This window comes from Zea mays, chromosome 9, assembly GCF_902167145.1.
Source record: "Zea mays cultivar B73 chromosome 9, Zm-B73-REFERENCE-NAM-5.0, whole genome shotgun sequence".
NCBI lineage: Eukaryota > Viridiplantae > Streptophyta > Magnoliopsida > Poales > Poaceae > Zea > Zea mays.
In genome coordinates this window covers 146,072,848-146,093,531 of record NC_050104.1, presented here as the reverse complement: position 1 = coordinate 146,093,531, position 20,684 = coordinate 146,072,848, and the positions used below count along the sequence as shown (strand labels likewise).

Genomic DNA, 20,684 nt, shown 5'->3' with positions numbered 1-20,684 from the left:
TTCCCCGCCAGCGGGGCCCCGCGGCCACGGCGGGAGGCGGTCCTCTTCCGTGCCCACCGCCGCGACCCCGCGCGTCTTGGGGCAGCCCCACGCGGGGCAAGCCTTATCCATCTCGCCCGTCAGGTATGAACCCGCCGCTCGCCCACCACGGGGAGGCTCCGCCGCCGCCGCCATACGTGCCGCCGCCTCGGCCGGCGCGCAGCCCGGCAGCGACCCGGTCTCTGCTGAGCCCAGAATCGAGCTCCCCACGATATTTTCCGTCTTCTCCGAGACCGCTAAGACCGGCGCTGCCTTCTTCATTGCCTCGTCGGGCGCGGCCTTCCTCCTCGGCTCGTTTGGGGGGTTCGGCGGCGGTGCTGGGGGTCTCTTCGGCGGCGGCGGTGGTGGAGGGGGTGGATGGGGCGCGGGGGGTGGTGGTGCCGGTGGCGGAGGGGGTGGAGACTTCTGGTACCGGCTCATCTCTTCCGGCGCGGCGCACGCGGACGACAAGTCATCGGGGGATTGGGACGCGCACGGGCTCCCCGTCAACATGACGGTGCCGCTCACGAAGCTGAGCGGGCTGAAGAGGTATAAGCTGTCTGAGCTCAAGTTCTTTGATCGGGCAGCTGCCAGCGGTGGCGCCTATACGGGGCCAGAGGATTCCTTCTTCGAAATGGTGACACTGCAGCCTGGTGGCGTGTACACCAAGTCGCAGCTGTTGAAGGAGCTCGAGACACTCGTCTCCTGTGGCATGTTTGAGCGGGTTGATCTGGAGGTGAAGCCCAAGCCAGATAACACAATTGGGCTCACAGTCTCCTTTGTGGAGAGTGTGTGGAGTTCTGCAAAGCAGTTCAAGTGCATCAATGTGGGGCTTATGTCACAGTCAGGGCAGGTTGACTTCGACCAGGACATGACAGAGAGGGAGAAAATGGATTACCTCCGTAAGCAGGAACGTGATTACCAGCAGCGTGTACGAGGTGCCAATCCCTGCATCTTGCCAGAAAATGTACGTGGAGAGGTGCTGGGAATGATGAAGAAGCAGGAGAAAGTGAGTGCCAGGATGCTGCAGAAGATCAGAGATCATGTCCAGAAATGGTACCACAATGAGGGTTTCGTATGCGCACAGGTGGTTAACTTTGGAAACCTTAACACCAATGAGGTTGTGTGTGAGGTGGTCGAGGGTGACATCACCAAGGTGGAGTACCAGTTCCAGGATAAGCTTGGAAATATTGTTGAAGGAAATACCCAGCTTGCGATCATAGACCGAGAGCTGCCGCAGCAGGTATACCAATTACAACCACTCGCTGAACATGTTACATTGATTGGCATATGGTAACACTTTATGAGCTGTGCACTTGGATATGTGGATTAATGATTAAAATATCCTGTAGCATGCAATCATAATTTTTTTCCTCGAACGCGCAGGAGAGGCATGCATTCATACTTGCACTCGGTGTTAGCTATTGCATGTGATTCTTCTGGTCTTGTGCTCTCAATGATGTTGTTTGACGTGCAACATAAATACTTGCTCTCCATCTATTTTACTAAATAGTCGTTGTCCTGACATGAATTTTCTCCTAGCATGCCTGTGACTTCTAATCTGTGACTCTACTAATCTTTTACAGCTTCGACCTGGCCACATCTTTAACATTGGAGCAGGGAAACAGGCTCTGAAGAATATAAATTCACTTGCTTTGTTTTCCAACATAGAAGTTAATCCACGTCCTGATGAGACAAAGGAAGGGGGCATAGTAGTTGAAATTAAGCTTAAGGAACTGGAACCCAAGTCAGCTGAAGTAAGCACAGAATGGAGTATTGTACCTGGGCGTGAAGGCCGACCAACTTTGGTAATGTACCTATTTATTTGGAATCATCTGTTCCTTCTAGAACCTCTCTATATAAGGAAGTGTGTATGTAGGATTTTACCACACCTAGGGCTGTATTCATGTGCCTCAGACTAGATTGTAGAAATTTTTGAACTTATCTTCATGTTTGATGACATTTCTATAGGTGTTTTTGTGCTGCACCTAGCGCCATAGGTGCAGCTCCTCCCCTGTATATAATTGCTAGGCTACACTATTTCTGTAAACTACATCTCGTTTGTTATCTGTCATGAATCTCAGAGCTTATGGCTATTTTCTTTTAGGCATCCATACAACCCGGAGGAACTGTGTCATTTGAGCACCGGAACATCTATGGTCTTAATAGATCTATTGTTGGTTCTGTTACATCCAGCAACCTGCTGAATCCTCAGGTTAGTTGCTGATGAATGTTCTTTTTGGGAGTTTTGTTGTTTTACTGATTTTGGTTACTGTTACCTTGGCCACTTGGGGTCTGATTGGTTCCTCACATTAGTATTGCATTGTACTTGGGTCTGATTGGTTCCTCACATTAGTATTGCATTGTACTTGAGGTCTGATTGGTTCCTCGCATTAGTATTGCATTGTACTCCCTCCGTTCCAAATTAAAATTTGTTTTACCTTTTTAAATGCATTCATACAATAATTAATGTATGTGTTCTATATATGTCTACATTCATCATTATCATCATCCATTTGAATATAGACATAAAATTCAAGAGCTACAACGACTAATATTTTGGAACGGAGGGAGTATTAGGGGTTATACAGCGTATCCTTAACCTGCATAAGGCTATGCAATTAGCTGTTGTTTGGTTCGTCTGAATAGGAAGTTATGTGTGTGATTGTTTTCCTAGTAAGTGGCCGTACTGAGTATTGGCTGTATAGTGGGTGCGGATGGGAGGGTTCATATCTGGATGCGCAGGTCGGATTTAGGATGGACTTGCTTTGAGGACACAGTACTAGCATGCATATGGGCTCGTGCTGGTAACTAAATAGTGGTGAATTGCAGTACAGGGACCTGAATAAGGGTTTGTGCAGGCAACCAATCAGACCCGTGGTGCTTTATACTAAGAGTAACATGTTTAACAACAAGCGAGTTAGCATGGCATTTCTAATCTTATGTTAGTCTGTCTGTTTCATTAGGATACCATGTGGAAAATGTGCATTTGTAATTGTCGACAAATTCATGTTTAAAATTTCTGAACAAGTAGAGCAATGACCCTGCATTTGCCTTGTAAAGGAAATATATTACGTAGCACTTGTCAATCTTAAAATTGATTCTTCTTTGTTCTATTGAAATATTTAAATAATAGCATCTTTAAGAAATAATTTTAAGAAACTTTGTTTTATGGTTGGTGATTGTTTTATTTGTACTTGATAAGCTAACATCTTTCTAACAGTATTCTTTTAGGTCAGCAATGCCACTTATATTTTTTTTACATCATGCACTTATTCATGTGTATTTTTGGGGATCTTTAGGATGATCTTTCATTCAAGCTTGAGTATGTCCATCCTTATTTGGATGGTGTCGATGATCGTAGTAAAAACCGCACATTCAAAACTAGCTGCTTCAACACCAGGAAATTGAGTCCTGTCTTTGTTGCTGGTCCCAACATGGATGAGGCTCCACCTGTTTGGATCGACAGAGTTGGATTTAAAGCCAACATAACAGAGGTTTGCACGAGTTCTTTCGCATTTTTTTAAATTTTTTTTTGTGACCAGTACTGTTCCAGGAATATCTGTAACATGATGAACACTTGTTTGGATTCACAGAGCTTCACACGTCAAAGCAAATTCACATATGGCCTTGTGGTTGAAGAGATTACAACACGTGATGAAACTAATACTGTCTGTACCCATGGTTCTCGAGCAATGCCTAGCGGCGGTCTGAACATGGATGGACCTCCCACAACCCTCAGTGGTACTGGAGTTGACCGAATGGCATTTCTTCAGGCTAATATAACCCGTGACAATACTGAGTTTGTGAATGGTGCAATTGTTGGAGACAGATACATTTTCCAGGTATGTTATCTGTACAATTATGGTTTCAAGGACATACAGTAAAGTGAGCCTTTGACGCTCAAGCATTTTCAATTCCAAAGCTTACCACAGTGCATCAAACTTTTGTTGATTGATTGCGATTTAATGTTTTTTATTGCCCAGTATTCTCAATGTCTACATACCCCTCTTATTGTTTTACAAACCTCTATTTTGAACTTTGCCTTCCTGTATGGTTCAATGTTGCTATTTAGTCTTTGCCATGGTAAAATACATAAACTGGAGAATTTCCTTGGTTGCAGTTAGACCAAGGTCTTGGCATTGGAAGCAAAAACCCGTTCTTCAACCGTCATCAACTTACTCTGACCAAGTTCATCAATTTAAATAAGCAAGAGAAAGGTGTCGGCAAGCCACTACCAGCTGTTTTGGTTCTTCATGGTCATTATGCTGGTTGTGTGGGTGATTTGCCGAGCTATGACGCCTTTGCACTTGGAGGGCCTTATTCTGTTAGGGGCTTTAGTAATGGTGAACTGGGCGCTTCTAGGAATATTCTTGAGGTATGCATTACTCACTTTAGATTTTCATTTGATGCATTTTTTTTCTTAAACGCGCAGAAGAGCTGTTTATCATGGTATTAATAATTTGATGCATCGTCTTCATCCCCATCCTTAGTATTGGCATGATTATTCTGGTTTCTTTTGTTAAACTCTATATGATCTTAGCTCGTAACCCTAGGATTTGGATAATTTTGGGGATTTTCACAAAATTGACTAATTGAACTTCAGTTTTCCCATTGTACTTGTAGCAGATGTTGACCAGATTCAAGCTGATTTGGGGATTTGGCTCGGGTAGGTCACGAAATCTGAAGGGTTTAGGTTCTAGGGTTAGAGTTTAAACCTGATGCCACTGTTAAAGTGTCCATACATTTGGGATTGAAAGAAGTCCCCATGGGAAGGGGAGACTCTGATGTTCGGCATTGGAGTCCGTGTGTGTGATGGTGGTGGCATTGAGGGTGCAGAGACGTCAGACTTTCCCTCACTAACCACGTTAGAGTAGATTGGGTATCGTTTAGGTTTGTGGAGGTGAGGACGAATGTTGATTCACGTGCCAATCTCGTCCTCTTTTATGTACGCGGTGTGGAGGGGGACCACAACTAATAGGTTGTTTGCCCCCAGCCATGGCGCGAGGGATAGAGTCGGGTTAGTCCTCTGACCTGGCTTGAGATCAACCCAACATCCTTCATTAAAAGAATACCTGTAATAGCCATCAAGACATCACACAATGTGGTGTTGTTTGGTAACTAATGTTTGTGTCTGTTAATCTATGCAGGTTGCTACTGAACTGCGTGTCCCTGTAAGAAACACACACGTTTATGCATTTGTGGAACATGGGACTGACCTTGGGAGTTCCAAGGATGTCAAAGGGAACCCTACAGAGTTTTTCAGGCGTGTTGGTCATGGATCTTCATATGGTGTTGGTGTCAAGCTTGGGTTGGTAAGGGGAGAGTACATTGTAGATCACAATGCTGGTACTGGAACTATTTTCTTCAGATTTGGTGAGAGATTTTGAGTATGCAACATTCTGCCACTGTGGAAGGCAGACTTTTGAGGCACTCTGTTTAGCGATGCTTGTGGACTGTGATAGGATTCAATCGGCACTGGAGCTCTGCTGAAATAATGAAGCTATTTTCTGGGGAAGAGTGATAGCTAGTGTGAAATTAGTTTTTTTCTATGTAGGATGTAAGATCTGTTCTTTCAGAGTTTGGAGCTCATAAATAGATGAATATTCACAGATGTCTCCCATTTTTTTTACCGTTAGTTGTGTTGTTTGTGCTGCCGTCAAATTGTCGAGTCGTTTTGCCCTTCACCACCTGTGAGTTGCTTATCTACAGTTTTGTTCCATTTTCAGATTGTGTATTCTAGCTGAAGTATAACTTCTTGTTTCTGCTGGTGCCCTTTTGTTGGATCTGAATTTTGTCCTTCGTTTCTGGCCAGTGCTGACTACTAACCGGGCAATGGAGGCACATTTGCTTTTATAAGGGAATCCAGTGGTTCTTTCATAACTGTTGAGTCTTGCTTTCTAGAAGGATGCGTTGATCGCTGTCAAGGAGAGCTTGTTGCTAACACAACACAGGTGCAATCGGCTCATGATCCAATCGGATTGTTTGGAGGTGGTTTCTCAATCGGATTGTAGAAACGATGAGGCCGGATAGTTTCTCAGCCAATGCAGGTGCTCCTGTTTATGATGAATGCAATCTACTTTTGCGTGAGTTTGATTCTAATTCTAATAGGGAAGCTAATAATGTGGCTCATGAATTAACTAAGGTAACAAAATGTAAGATGGTTATTAAGGGTTTTATCATTGAGTCAATAAAGGGACCAATGAGTACGAAGGCACAACTGAGGATCTCACCAGGATAGAGGCCCACTTCACTAGCTCTAGTAAGACCTATACGGGCATCGTTATAAAAACATTGGTCAATGATAAAGGTGTGTTTGGTTTAGCTTTATGGATTAGATTTACGCCAAAAATCTGGATCTCAACCAAAGGGTACAACAACAGAATATAATCTTGAAAATTTATAGATTTCCCTAGTTCAATTTAGAATCACCAACTATCCTAGATTTTTCAGATTCCTGTCATCCAAATTAAAAGTTGTCAACCAAACAAATCTTATTTTTTTAACAATTGTCAGCTCACGGTAGCTTTTTTATAGCTAGAATCATATTTTTCAGGAATCTACACCTTAGCTAGAATCCGCGATATTAGGGAGAACATCATAAAAATGTGGCATCTAAGCTTAAGACTTCTAAAATGAAGATGCAGGATGACTTTGTTGTCTATTTAGTATTAGTCTCCTTAGGCGCCTAAGGAGTCTAAAACATTTAGGGTCCGTTTGATAACATTGTTTTTAAAAACCATGGTTTTACAATATTATACTTCGCAATTGTCATGGTAATATCGTAGTTTTAGTAGCTCCAAAAATAATATGGTTTTGAGAAACATTGTTTGAATACAACATTGTAAACCATGGTATTAGGTAAAAGCTAGCCATGTCATGAAAACTTTAGGTTAGAGTGGACTTTCCAATACTCCAAAAATATCACGATATCTAGTATACCATGATTTTGAAAACATAGTTTTTAGGAATGCAACCAAACACTTTATGACATAAAATACTATAATACTACTAAGGTGTTGTTTGGTTCACATATTTGTAACGTTAACGGTAATCAATAACGTTACACCATGTTTGTTTAAGTCCAACCGTAATCAAATACCGCACTAAAAAATAATATCGTCCTATTCAAACTTTTTACCGCTGGTAATTGAGTGTGAATCATTACCGTTACCATTTACGTTACATTTCGTGAACCAAACGACACATAAAAACCATGGTATTGCCTAGAAACTATAAAAATACTTCACTCTCAAACAGGCCCTTATGATCAATTATAACATGATTCTAGAAAAATGGTTGATTGAGAAGCTCATTACCATGTGTGTGTGTAAGGAAAATGGACCCCGGGCCTTTTGGCTAATTGAGTTTTGGTGTTTGATGAACAACACAATCCGTGAACTAATAAGATTTCTAGTGTTTGTGTTTGTAGTTCACAAGATGCGAAGAGAATTGGACCAAGGCAATGAGGATGCAACACCTCAAAAGAAGACATAAAAAGATGCATAGGAGTCCAATACTCAAGAACCAAGAAGCCCGAAGAAATCAGCGAAGAATTCCAAGACAAGGGCTGTCAGCCAGCGCCTGGTGGCGCACCGGACATTGGTGTCCGGTGTGCACCGGACTGTCCGGTGAGGCACCGGACAGTCTGCGCAGAGAGGCCGCAGACAGGCGCTCTCTGGCTGTAGCACCGGTCTGTCCGGTGTGCACCGGACTGTCCGGTGTGCCAACGGGCAGAAGGCAACGGTCGGATCCAACGGTCGACTGCTACAGGCGCCAACGGTCGGCTGACGTGGCGTGCACCGGACATCTACTGTTCAGTGTCCGGTGGTGCACCGGACTGTCCGGTGCACCCGACGACAGAAAGCTGCTGCTTTCTGTCCAACGGCTAGTTGGGGGTGTGGAGGCTATAAATACCACCCCAACCGGCCATTCTCAAGTGAGAGAGCCCAAGCAACATTCCAATACACATAGTGCATATCTCCAAGTGCTCAAACACCCAAGTGCTTAATAGAATCACTCGGTGATTAGCGTAGGTGCTTTGCGAAGTGCTTAGGTTAGTTAGACCGCTTTAGCGCTTGCTCTAGGTGAATCCTAGTTAGTTGAGTGAGTTTTGTAAAACCACACAACCCCTCGGCTCTTGCGTGAGCCGTTGTAATTGTACCGAGTGGGGCGAGAGTCTTGCGAGACCGTGACAACCGCGTTTGTGTCACGGCCGCCACCGTGTACCGGAGGGAACGAGGCCCGCGGCGTTTCGGCCGGAAGCTCGATAGTGGAGACGGCGGGGAGCGTCCGAGAGGAGCCGGAAGCGGAGCACCACTTGCGCGTGGAGAAGGCCCGCGGCTCTCTACGGAGTTACTCGACCGTGGTGCTTGGCCCTCGCGTGGGCTTCCCTTTGCGTAGGGGCACCAACGAGGATTAGTCGGGACCTTGCGCGGTTCCGGATACCTCGGTAAAAATACCAGCGTCATCCACGAGAGTTTGCTTCTCTACTTAGCTCTTTGCATTCCGCATTTATATTAAGCATTTAAGTTTCAATCTTGTAGTCATACTTATTTAGTGTAGATTGAAACTTAGCCTTTTTGCGGTAGAGATAGCAACACTTAGACAAAACCTAGTTTGCACATTCTAGTTTTGATTACTTGCATAGGTTTTGCTCTAGGGATTTAATTGTGGCCTAGTTTAGTAAAAGTTTTAGAAGTCCTAATTCACCCCCCCCTCTTAGGCGTCACCCGTTTCCTACAGTGTGCAAGAACAAGAATGGATAAAGGCCTTGAAATCTGACAATGTTAACCTCATTAAGCTATCATTTTAGAGAAAGCAATATCCTAAGAAGTCTTTAAGCCTTAGTTCTAGAATCAGAATACCCTAACTAGGGTAAGAACTTCATGCCTCACCAAGTAGTAACAAGCTCAAATGGGGAAAGATCTTTCACAAATCCACATAACAAGGAAGCAAATTCCATTGGAGAAAGACCAATTTCCATATCTCGTCTAGGAGAGGTGGATGATGAAGTCTAGGAGAGGTGGATGATGACACCTCAATATGTTGTCACCAGAAAGGGCATCACATAAAAAACTATGTTCAATTTCTTAAGTGAATGAACAAGAACAATAAGAATAAAGTTACATTCATAGATGATCTTTCTATTTAGATTTACTAACTAATATTTTGTGGATTAACTTTATGCTATTGTATATACCACTAAATATTTTGTAGAGATTCCATATGAAGAGGATCATTCAAAGAGGAGAAAAACATATTATAGTCACTAATATGCTCAAAGCGAATGTTGAAGCCATTGAAGGCGTTGGATTAGAATGAGATGGTCGATTCTATAAGAAAAATGGATTAAGGCCCATATAAAGCATGGTTTTGTTATTTGATGATCAAGATAACCATTTTGACTAACATTATTTGCAAGTGTTTTGGACATAGTTCAAAGGATGCACAAGTCGACATGGACTAAGGAAAATCGATGATCTGGATGATCAACACCTCAAGCAAGACATTAAAAAGATATATTGAAGACCTACAAAGAAGCCCCATATGAAGATGCATGAATAAATGAAGAAAATGCATGCTACTCAGCACCACCGAATGTGTCCGGTAGTGCACCGGATACAATATTGGACAACATCGGTTTTGTGTGAAGAAAGGAAACTATAGCCAGGTGCACCAGATAGGCAAGTGTGCATCGGATACCAAGCACCAGACATGTTTGGTGATGCACCAGTTACCATAACGGACAAAGTACTCATAGAGGTTACAACGTGAGTTGGATGGCTAGATGATGTGGACACATAAAATGTGTCCAATGCATGTGTAGAAATTCTATGCAATCTTCAATGATTATGTTTGGTTTGGGGGCTATACATATCCCCTTATCCTACCATTTGAGACATGTGGTAGTTAAGGAACATATATAGTAAGTTAAGGCTCATCCATATTAACCCTAGACACCCAAGTGCTCAAGGAATCATTTGGGGATAAGCATAGGTACTTTACAAGTGCTTGTGTTAGTTAGAACACCGCTTATAGCCTTGCTCTAGGTTTAGGCCTAGTGTTTGTGTAGCTCTTATCACTTGGTGCTTGCTCACACCATTGGGTTTATACTTGGAGGGACTTGTAGTCTTGCAAGGTCACACCAACTACATGTATTAGAGGGAATGAGGCTCGTGAGGTTTTGGTCGAAAACTTGATAGTGAATATGATGGGGAATAGTCCGAGCGAGACCACCTCAGAGACCCATTTATGTGTGAGGAAGGCCCGGGGAATATTCAGAGTTACATTACTTGGAGCTTGTCCCTTACATAGGAATCCAAGAAAGGTTCTGCAATAAGGACTAGGGAAGCTTACAAGCTTCTCGATACCTCGGTAAAAAAACTAGAGTTATCAATGATAGCTTGTATCTTTATCGCCTTTTTAGCTTTCACATTTACATTGTGTACCTTGTTTCTATGGCTTATCTTCCTAGCTTAGTTAACAGTCTAGTTGAAAGGTTTGGAACCTAGGTTGCATAACCCTTTGTAGTAGATATAACAACACATTTAGTCAAAATTGTGATTGAACATAGATAGTTTATTATTTGCATAGGTTTTACTAGGAAAAAATTAGAGGCTTAGTTTGTGAAATAGATTGAATAATTCACCCCTATCTTAGGCATCATGGTCCCTTCAACTTCATTCTCCAACTGAGCGATGTTTTATTTGTACCTTCCATGAGAAGGAATTTGTTTTTGTATGATGTTTAGACGATAATAATATTCAATATCATTTGGGAGCAGAAAGTGTATTGTTAAGTTGAGTAAGATTGATGTCGGTCTTGCCATCTGACAAGAGAATCCGTATTTACTTCTCCATTGTGATAATGTGAATGAGATAAATTATAAAAGGGCCAAGATGTCTAAGAGGGGGATGATCGCATGAAGAAAATGGTGGCACAAAATCTTCGACGCTGGTTCGATCTAACGACATTCAAGTAGGGTGAGAGTATCAAGGATTTTGTGTTGTGTCTCAAAGGGATGGTCACAACTCTTTCTACCTTAGGCAAAAAGCTGGAGGAGGAGACGATGGTCAATAAGATCATATGTAGTGTGCCAAAGCATTTGAAGCAGATCATGATAGCAATCATGAACCTCCTTGATGTGTTGACACTCACCATCAGAAAGCCTTACTGGTTGACTTAGGCTGGCAAAGGATGCAACTGCGGAACCAACAACGTCGCTGCAGCAATATGGAGGACATTTACCTCATAGAGGAAGAGTCAGATGTGTGGTGAAAGAAGCATAAAATAGAAAAACACTTTGGTGACGGATCAGGTAGTGGTGACATATGTGACAAAGATGGAGGCCTGCACAGGTGCGACCATGGATGAACTAGTTCATCGGGTGGACCGTCAAACAAGCTTAACAATGAATGCAGGTGTTGCACGAAGATAAGCCATTGTGCTCATGAGTGTTTGTTGGGTTGGCTGTCAAACAAGCTCAATGATGAATGTAAGCATTACAGGAAGATGGGCTATTGGTCGATCAAGTGTTAGTCAAAGCCCACAAAAGAGCATGCCCACATTGTGCAATATGAGAAGGAGGCTCTGCTTCACCTCGTAGATGTTGTCCCCACCCTATTCCTCCACCACTTCTATCGCAACCATGACCACATCGCCAGCATCCTCTTCATCACTAGTTTCACTTCCATAGGCTGTGTTAGTGCCACGAGGAGAGGAGTAGGACTTAGGTGTCGTGGTCAAGATTTGGGTGGAGAAGGAGCGCCGGGAGGGGATAATGGCAAAGCAGTGAGCTCGGTCTCTGTTCTGCCCCTCGCGCCGCTGAGGCCTCTTCCATTGAGGCGTGCTGCTAGGAATGTGTTGGAGGGAGGAGGAAGAAGGGCTTTGAGTCCCCTGCTCCTCGCGAGGTATGGGCTGCGGCGCGGACGCTCGGCTGCTGCTGCCGTGGTCGGTGAAGCGGAGTTGGCCCTCGAAGAGGCGGATGCCGCGATGAGGGTGGCCACCGACGACGACAGCATCACGGCCACGTTGGTGTCCGTGCTGCTCACACTTGCGTTCGTCGGCCTCTCCATCCTCACCCTCGGGGTGCGTGTCCTTCCATGAGAATCGTTAGCTGGGTTACGACTTGCCGCTTGCGAGCTGTTGTGGCATTGGATGGTCGATGCTGGTCTCTCCAGACGCCAGACTGTGCTTTTGGCTGGCTCACGATTCTCTTTGCAATGCAGGTGATCTAACTATCGGTGCAGGACTTCTTGCAGAAGAGGGAAAAGGAGAAGTTTGAGAAGGAGAAGGCCGAAAAGCAGAAAGAGGAGGCGAGGAAGAAGAGGGCTAAGTCCAGGCAGAAGAGAAGAAATTATTGATTTCGGGATGAACTACCCCCACCAATGTTACTATTTCTTCTTATTTTCCACCCTGTTTCTTGTAATAGCAATGATTTTGTATGTAGCGTTGCACCTTTGGTATCACATTGTGGTTTTCCTTCCTAGTTTCTCACTTCAGGTCAGATGTGGTGTATGTGATCAGTTCAGCTGATTGGCGTGCTAAAGCAAATTAGCTTACAACTAATTTGTTTTGGGAACGATCCATTTATAAATGTGGGATATTTGCAAATAAGTAAATCAAAAGTAAATTGCACCACCCTTATAATAATCAGGAGGGTAAGTAAGAACGAATGAAATTTGAAAAGACGAGTGCCTGGAGGACGCTACTCTTTCTAAGAGTGAAAAACAAGAACAAAGCCGCATTTTGTTGGGACCTCTTTTATATATTAAAAAATTTGGATCAACACCTGTGTTCGTTGCATTGGATCAGGACATAATAGCTCAGTGTTACAGCATCCAAGACATTATTACCAGTGGCCGACACAGTATTGGTAGCTGATACGCAGGCGTTCACAAGTATCCAAGCATCGTACAGTCAAGAAATGAAGGTGATATTTGTGACCAATACCCGGGTGTGATTGCATTTGGTGGTGTTGCTAGAGCTAGACCTGACCACAAGGGATGGGGAGGAAGCTTTTGTGAGTTCCCCTTTCTTTCGCAGACAGCATAAGTTTCTTTGTTCGTTCCGTAGATCTGATCTACCTCTGACGTGGACTCGACCACGTGTCAAATTTTACTAACTTTTGGAATCTGTCTATTTTCTTCCTGTACATTGTAGGCCCATGTGAAGGTCAATTGATTTGCGGATTTTAAAATACAGTACCGGTTAACGGTTGATTTGGTGACAAGATGATCACGGAGGGATTGAAGAGGATTGATGGGAAAATGAACTAATTTCTTCATCAATCCCCTCCAACCCTCATGATACCTGGTCACTAAATCAGTCCTAAGGGTTCATTTAGAAGCCTCATTTTTTCAGAAGAAATTAGTTTAATCTTTTTCCCCGTAGAAATAGAAATCCTTTGAGACAATAAAGTTTCCAAACTAGTCTTAATTGGTTTACGAGATTTTTTGTTTGACCAGGAAATGTGCTGTTAAAGGGGCTATGACGTCTTAAAACTTAACACGTTTGAAGAGTGAGAATGGAATTTTTGAGGCAAAGTTGACAAGAAGCAGACAGTTGACTACCGATCATTTCAGGGTTATATAGCTCATTAAACTTCTAAAATTTCGTCAATCGTTATATAAAAATTAGTTAGATTTTCAAAGCTCGACCGATGTTGTCAATTTAACCGTGAAAACGCTTTCATAGTATATATATATTTAGAGTAGTTTAGTTTACTTTTACAAGAGTTGCGAGCTGGAGTGCACCGTATTAATATCTTAGAGCAACTCCAATAGTTACGTAAATTTTAGCTCTCTAAATCACAAATTTAAGAAGTTGTTAAATGTCTTTTGGAGTAAAAAAATATGAGTTTTTCAATAGTTCTCTAAATATAGGTTGTAATTTTGTTTTGTATATATCCACATAAAAAATAAGTCACAAAAACTATATAATACAGTCAACATTTTTGTTTAGAGAGTTGTTAAATGGTTGCCAAATGTAGAGAGAAAATGAGGTTAGATGACAAGTTCTTAAATTTAGAAAGTTCGTTTAGAGAACTGTTGGAGAATAGTTTTTATGTTAACTACCTAAATTATTGATTTAGAAAGTCTTTTAGAGAACTACTGGAGTTGCTCTTAAGCAACAACATGGTACATCACTGTCAAAAAATTATATCACTATAGTTTTTTCTAAGTTAAACGTTTTTATATTTGACCATATAATCATATGAAGCTACGACTGATTTGATATAGTCAATTCACAATTTGGCATCCAAAGGAAAATCTGTATCAGTGTCCATCTTTTTTGTTTGTACCATGTTAGACTCTATTTGGTTTGAGGGACTAAATATTAATCTCTTTATTTTAGTCTTATTTAGTTTATAAATTGTCAAACGGTGGAACTAAAATAAGGACTAAATTGTTTTAGTCCCTAGTCCCTTAAGAGTGACTAAAAGAAACTAAACCACATTAATTTCACCTTTTGTTCCTCATTTATTTCAGTTACACTAATGGCGAGAAAATACTAAGGAATATTTTGATCATCTATATCATCCCAGTCTCCAACAACGTCCTTTAAAAATGGTCCTCTAAAACTACAGTGTTAACATAATTCATTTTCTCCATTTCATTTTATTATATTTGATTTATTTTCATAACACGCTAATTCTTATAATTGAAGCATGAAAATAGTTTTTAATTTATTAACAATATTTATTTTTCGAACTAGCCTTCACACATTCGAATGGGAAATTGATTTTTGTTCTTCGCACAACACTCGTCCACTATTCCAGGACTTCGACGAACGACTTCATGTCCACATCCAAGCGGCACCGCGCCGGCTCCTCCACACCGCCGAGTAGAGATCCAGAGCACCACTACTCAGCTCCACGCCGCCGACAAGCGACTCCGCGTCCATAGCCGAGCGGCAACGCGCCAGTGGATAGAAGTCCTCCCCATCCGAGATCCACAGAGCCGTCGTCAAGCTTCTCCACGACGCCGCCGCCAAACGACTCAGTGCCACCGCAGCAGAGCGCCTACTGCTTTGGTGGTCGTCCTCCCCGGCCGAGCTTCATCGAGCCGTTGCAGGCGAGGACTATGTGTGGTGTTCGTGGGTATAGGTCGTAGCGTCGTAGCGCTCTGATTGCGGGATAGAGGACAAACAATGTTTCTCTACATGTAGCGGCTCAAAAAAGACTCTAAATTTTAGAGTGCCTCTTAGGGTTCCTTGTTGGACGGATAAAGGAGCATAATATCCTCTAAATTTAGAGTACAGATTGTTTTACAGTTCGTTGTTGGAGAGAGTCTTAGTCTCATCTCTCTAGAACCAAATATGATAGAGACTAAAAGAAACCAAACTGTCCTTAATATGCTTGCATCAACAGTTTAACCAAATGAACTCGGGAAGTTCAAAATGATCCTGCAGCATGTAGTCGTACTGCGCCTGATTGCTTTGCTGTGCCCTCACGCTCAATCCCACGCGAGGCTGGCCGGACAGATACAGTAATTTATGACGTATTTGCAGATGCATATAAATAATCTTAAAATAATTTATTTTGCATTTACTGATGAGCCACCGTTTCTTGCGTACATAACAACAAACAGCAGCCAAATCTACACAAGCCAATGGTTTCTCGGTTTCTCAGTTTTAAAATGATTGGCTGCGTCAAACCAAAACCACGATAAATTTAACGTGACGCCTTTCACCGCGCACGTCGAAACTGCCTCCCTTCTCCGGTCCTTCCATCCACGCGGCGGTTTTTTGCTAACCCCGCCCTAGACATGTCCAAACGGGTGGGCCGTGCCGGCCCGGCACGGGCCCGCCTTCGGCCCGGCACGTTTTGGCCCGGCACGTTCCAGCCCGTTAGGTTGACGGGCCGTGCCGGGCTGGGCCACCGTGTCACATCCCAGGCCCAGGCACGGCCCACACATAGCCGGGCCGTGCCGGGCCGGCCCGCAACCCGTTAAGGCCCGCCGTGCTTTGACCGGGTGGGAAGAAAATGAAGTAAAAAAAAGACAGAAAATTCACTTTGGTAGGATTTGAACCTTGGTTGGAGCATTGGAATGTCTAGCTACACCACTCTAGCCAACTAAACCAAACTTATTTTGTGTCTAAACTATTAAAGTTGCTTCTAATATACAAATAAATGCTCTGAAAAATAAAATAAAAAAACCGGGCCGTGCTCGGGCCGGCACGGCGTGCCACGGCAGCGGCCCAAGCCCGGCCCGACTAACGGGCCGTGCCGGCCCGAGCCCGTCAACCACCGGGCCGTGCCGTGTTCGTGACGGGTCAAAACCGTGCCGTGCCACGGGCCGCCCGATGGGCACGGCCCATTTGGACATCTCTACCCCGCCCTCGCACCCGGCCGCCGGTCCGCCGCTGATCCTTCCGTCCCGGGCTCCTCTTCCCGAATTTTTTGCAATTTGGTTCTTCATTCGAAAAAAATTCACGTTTGGACCTTAAAAATTTTAATGTCACTTTTTAACCCTTTACTCGGCGCCGTAGCCTGTGGCGCCGAGGTAACATAGCTCGGCGCCATAGGCTATGGCGCCGAGGTACGTGCTGCGTTGGCACAAACGGATGTCGTGGCGCCGACGTGGTACCGAGCTCGGCGCCATAGATCTTGGCGCCGAGCTCCATTCTGTACAAAAAACTTGTCTAGCTCAGTTGGTAAAATACAAGGCTCTTAACCTTGTGGTTGTGAGTTCGAGCCCCATGGTGGGCATTTTTTAATATTTTTTGTCTTTGTCACTTATTTATTTTTTTTGTTGTCCATATTTTTCGTTTATATCGCTGATTTATCCGTCTTGATTTATTTCTCATCCAGTTTTATTTTTGTGACTGATTTGTTTATTCGTCCAGATTTTTTTTCCCGGCGAGCACAACAGCTGTATATAATGGAGTATACTTTTATTTAGTGCAGAAGAAAAAAAGATGATTATGTGTACTTCTTTTTACTGGGAATATGTTATTATGTATTTAAAATTTATGTTCAAAAGAACTCAATGAAAATATAATATTTTTATTTGATCACTATTGAAGTAAGAGTGTTCTCATTTGATTTTTATTGTGGTTAGCTGAGCAAACAAGGAGAGAAGTTGACGGCTTCTGAGCACTGTGGCACACAGCTGCTGTGCTCGCCGGATAAAAAAATTTGGACGAATAAACAAATAAGTCACAAAAGTGACAAAGACAAAAAGTATTAAAAACGCCTACCGTGGGGCTCGAACTCGCAACCACAAGGTTAAAAGTCTTCAATTTTACCAACTGAGCTAGACAAGTTTTCTATACAGAATAGAGCTCGGCGCCATGATTTATGGCGCCGAGCTCGGTACCACGTCAGCGCCACGACGTCCGTTTGTGCCAACGCAGCACGTACCTCGGCGCCATAGGCTATGGCGTCGAGCCGTGTTACCTCGGCGCCACAGGCTACGGCGCCAAGTAAAGGATCCAAAAATGATATTAAAATTTTTTAGGGTTCAAACGTGAATTTTTTCTGATGAAAGACCAAAATGCAAAAAAATTCGCTCCTCTTCCCCTTGCTAACGGCGTATCTTTCCAATCGCCGCGCTCCACGTGCAATCTCCGTCTCCCGCGACGTCACAGCTCCGGCAGATGCCGTCCCACATAAAACCGCCCCACCTACTCCTCACCCAGCTCCCAATTCCCCTCCCGTCCCGTCCCGTCCCCTCCCCTCCCCTCCGCTCCCGTCGTCTACCCTCACTCGAAACCCCGATTCGAAACCGGCTGAGTTCAATTTGGGGATTTCGGCACCTCGTTCCCCGAAATTTTCTGGATCTGAGTCTGTCGGCCGTTCTCGATTTGCGTCTGGAGTGAGCCTGCGAGTTTTCAGGCTCGATTTGGTCGGGGCCTCGGGGGTCCCGGTCTTCGATTTCGGGGATGGACTCGTCTCCGGTGTCTTATTGGTGCTACAGCTGCAGCCGCTTCGTGAGGGTATCTCCGTCAACTGTCGTCTGCCCGGAGTGTGATGGCGGCTTCCTAGAGCAGTTTACGCAGCCGCCGCCCCGCGGCGGCGGTGGGAGCGGCCGGCGCGGGACGATGAACCCGGTCATCGTGCTCCGCGGCGGATCGCTTTCAGGGTTCGAGCTCTACTACGACGACGGCGCGGGCGAAGGGCTGCGGCCGCTGCCCGGTGACGTCCAGCACCTCCTCATGGGGTCCGGTTTCCACCGCCTGCTCGACCAGTTCTCGCGGTTGGAGGCCGCGGCTCCGCGTCCACCGGCGTCGAAGGCTGCGGTGGAGTCCATGCCATCGGTGACGGTGGCCGGAGGTGGTGCTCACTGTGCCGTGTGCCAGGAGGCCTTTGAGCCTGGCGCCGCCGGACGGGAGATGCCGTGCAAGCACGTTTACCACCAGGACTGCATCCTTCCCTGGCTCTCGCTCCGCAACTCCTGCCCCGTCTGCCGCCAAGAGCTTCCGGCTGCAGCCACCCCAGATGCGGAGGCGGATGCTGGGCTCACCATATGGCGACTTCCTCGCGGTGGATTTGCCGTGGGGAGGTTCGCCGGCGGGCCTAGAGAGCAGCTCCCGGTCGTCTACACTGAGCTGGATGGTGGCTTCAGTAACGGGGTTGGGCCGAGGCGGGTGACATGGCCAGAGGGAGATGGCCAAGTGGATGGTGGTGAAGGTCGGATTCGCCGCCTACTTAGAAATCTATTTGGTTGTTTTGGTCATGGCAGCCGACCAGCAAGTTCGTCGCAGTCCCGTAGTGGCTGAGCACAGTTTTCCTTGTACCATTTTTTCAATTGATAGCACTGAAGAACTAGGGCTAGTGTAAGAATGAAACCCAGATTATAATTTCTTGGGGCTTTGATGTAAATGAAGGCCTATTGTCTCATTAAGAATTATTAAGAGATGGCTATGAGCAAACATCTTGGATTGAGTTTTGCAACCAAATTTGGTCAAACATAAGTGCAAGCCTTCAAGAAAGGAATATCAATGAATGTTTTGGGGAAACAAATCTTTGTCAATATTGTAGGTAGAGAGAACAATTGTTGTATTTGCATCCCTACACCCTACTGTTTGTGTACATACTGAATTGGTTGAACATGAATTTCCATTCTGTTATATCTTATATTGACATTAAAAATCCCAAAAATCTCTGGCATTCCTTATGTTCATCCAGCCACATCCCTTCATTGTTTCAGTTTGAAGTATTTGTGTCATTGATCAGTCATAACAGCTGCCAGCTGAGCACTTGTTTATGCTTAATGGTCATAGGCTCATAGCTAACCCTAGTTTGTGCTCCTATGGCTAACTAGTAAGTGATCTGGACTGTTCTGCAGTTTTGGTGTTTTTGTTAACTCTACTAGAGAAGGAAACATTAAGTCCCTACGCTATTTTAAATGTTGCTCAAATATTTTTTTCTTTTCCTAAAAAATATCACGGTAGTAGATTGGTAGTGTGTTCACCTAGTGCAAGATCATGTTTGGGGTGGCGCACAGGGTGTAAGGGCAATATAAGAATTTATTCAAAGTATCGGAATGACTGAATATAGGACTTCTATGTGTCCTAAAAAGCACTTTAAAATACTGCATGTCCTAGTATGGATGATTAGATGAATTTTCGTTGGATACAACACATGTCCAGATGGATCCTACAAGTTTGGTTGCAGCTTTCGCTCTAGTAGTATACTAACTGCTATTTTTTGAAGAAAATTTCCTACCGTTTATCTTTAATTCCTCTTTAGTGCTTCTATTATTAATACGTGCAAATTAAATGACTGTGGGTGTCATGTTCTACATTTTCATATCTGGCAGAAATGATGAACTGTACGTCTGTATCATCTTGTATTATGCATATATTTGTCTCCCTGTAGACCTCCATCTTGTTTGAGTCATACAGCATAAACAGTGGTTGGTCTAACTGTGATTTTTTCTTATCGTTTCTTCTGTGCATACTTCCAAATAAGTTAACAGGGTGAATTTGCAATAATGATGTAAGTTCTACATCCTTGACAAATTGCCAGAGTTATTTCATTTATCTGTGTTCTATTAATTATCATAGCTATTGCTTTTGCTCCAGTTGTGGTCTCAATCTAGAAACTCATCAGACATCACCAACTCAAGCCATATAAGTTCATGGCTTTATGTTGTACTTGTGTGTGTGTGGGGGGGGGGGGGGTGCTCATTTCTTGTCTTGGTCACCTCAAAAAGCTCTCTATATCGTAATATTTGCTTTGCTCTCTTGATTACCTTCAGTATTATTTGGCCTTGGAAAAACTTGCTATGTCATGCTGGAACAGCATCTATGCAGGGTTCTGTTGTCTGCTGGTAGGGGAAAAACTAAATATCAACCAAATATCTTTACAGTAAAAACAAGAAATTGTTCTCATTTCTTAAGTTTGGATCATAGTCCATGACAATGATTCACTTGCTGTTACTGAAGCTTGTTGATATTTAGTATATGTCATTATCATTCCCTCTTGTCGGGGTTGTCGTGCATTTTTTTTGGATATAACTGGAATAAGTCACTGCTCATACACCTGTGATTTGATCATTATATGTTGCGAAAGATCTCTGTACAGTGGCTGTTAAATGACAACGGATTCTAATTAGTTATTTGACTTTCCTGCTTTTATTGTTTCCCCTGAGTAGTCACCCAGATCCAGTGATTGAGATTCTTTTTTTTAACTTTTCAGCTGTTTGCTTTACCCT

At 43.9% G+C, this 20,684-nt stretch overlaps 2 protein-coding genes and 1 pseudogene across 2 annotated transcripts; all 3 read left to right on the top strand.

The window, feature by feature from the left end:
• Nucleotides 1-273: 273 nt before the first annotated feature.
• On the top strand, nucleotides 274-5,629 carry LOC100501833 (Protein TOC75-3 chloroplastic). Its single transcript, NM_001196484.1, has 7 exons — nucleotides 274-1,261; nucleotides 1,605-1,826; nucleotides 2,126-2,233; nucleotides 3,321-3,515; nucleotides 3,615-3,863; nucleotides 4,142-4,396; nucleotides 5,169-5,629. Exons 1-7 carry the CDS (start codon nucleotides 530-532, stop codon nucleotides 5,406-5,408), a joined length of 2,001 nt encoding a protein of 666 aa, NP_001183413.1. The 5' UTR covers nucleotides 274-529; the 3' UTR covers nucleotides 5,409-5,629.
• Nucleotides 5,630-11,362: 5,733 nt separating this feature from the next.
• LOC103640366 (uncharacterized) lies at nucleotides 11,363-12,383 on the top strand (annotated as a pseudogene).
• A 5,210-nt stretch (nucleotides 12,384-17,593) lies between these two features.
• On the top strand, nucleotides 17,594-19,095 carry LOC103639315 (putative RING zinc finger domain superfamily protein). The gene has a single exon (XM_008662078.3). The coding sequence runs from the start codon at nucleotides 17,908-17,910 to the stop codon at nucleotides 18,742-18,744; it is 837 nt and encodes a 278-aa protein (XP_008660300.1). The 5' UTR covers nucleotides 17,594-17,907; the 3' UTR covers nucleotides 18,745-19,095.
• Nucleotides 19,096-20,684: the final 1,589 nt, after the last annotated feature.

Bases quoted from the DNA above. Each gene is read 5' to 3' on its own strand.
- LOC100501833 (NM_001196484.1), top strand. From the start codon at position 530: ATGACGGTGCCGCTCACGAAGCTGAGCGGGCTGAAGAGGTATAAGCTG. The intron at 1,827-2,125 runs GTAATGTACCTA...ATTTTCTTTTAG, and splicing joins GTGAAGGCCGACCAACTTTG to GCATCCATACAACCCGGAGG. The intron at 4,397-5,168 runs GTATGCATTACT...TAATCTATGCAG, and splicing joins CTTCTAGGAATATTCTTGAG to GTTGCTACTGAACTGCGTGT.
- LOC103639315 (XM_008662078.3), top strand. From the start codon at position 17,908: ATGGACTCGTCTCCGGTGTCTTATTGGTGCTACAGCTGCAGCCGCTTC.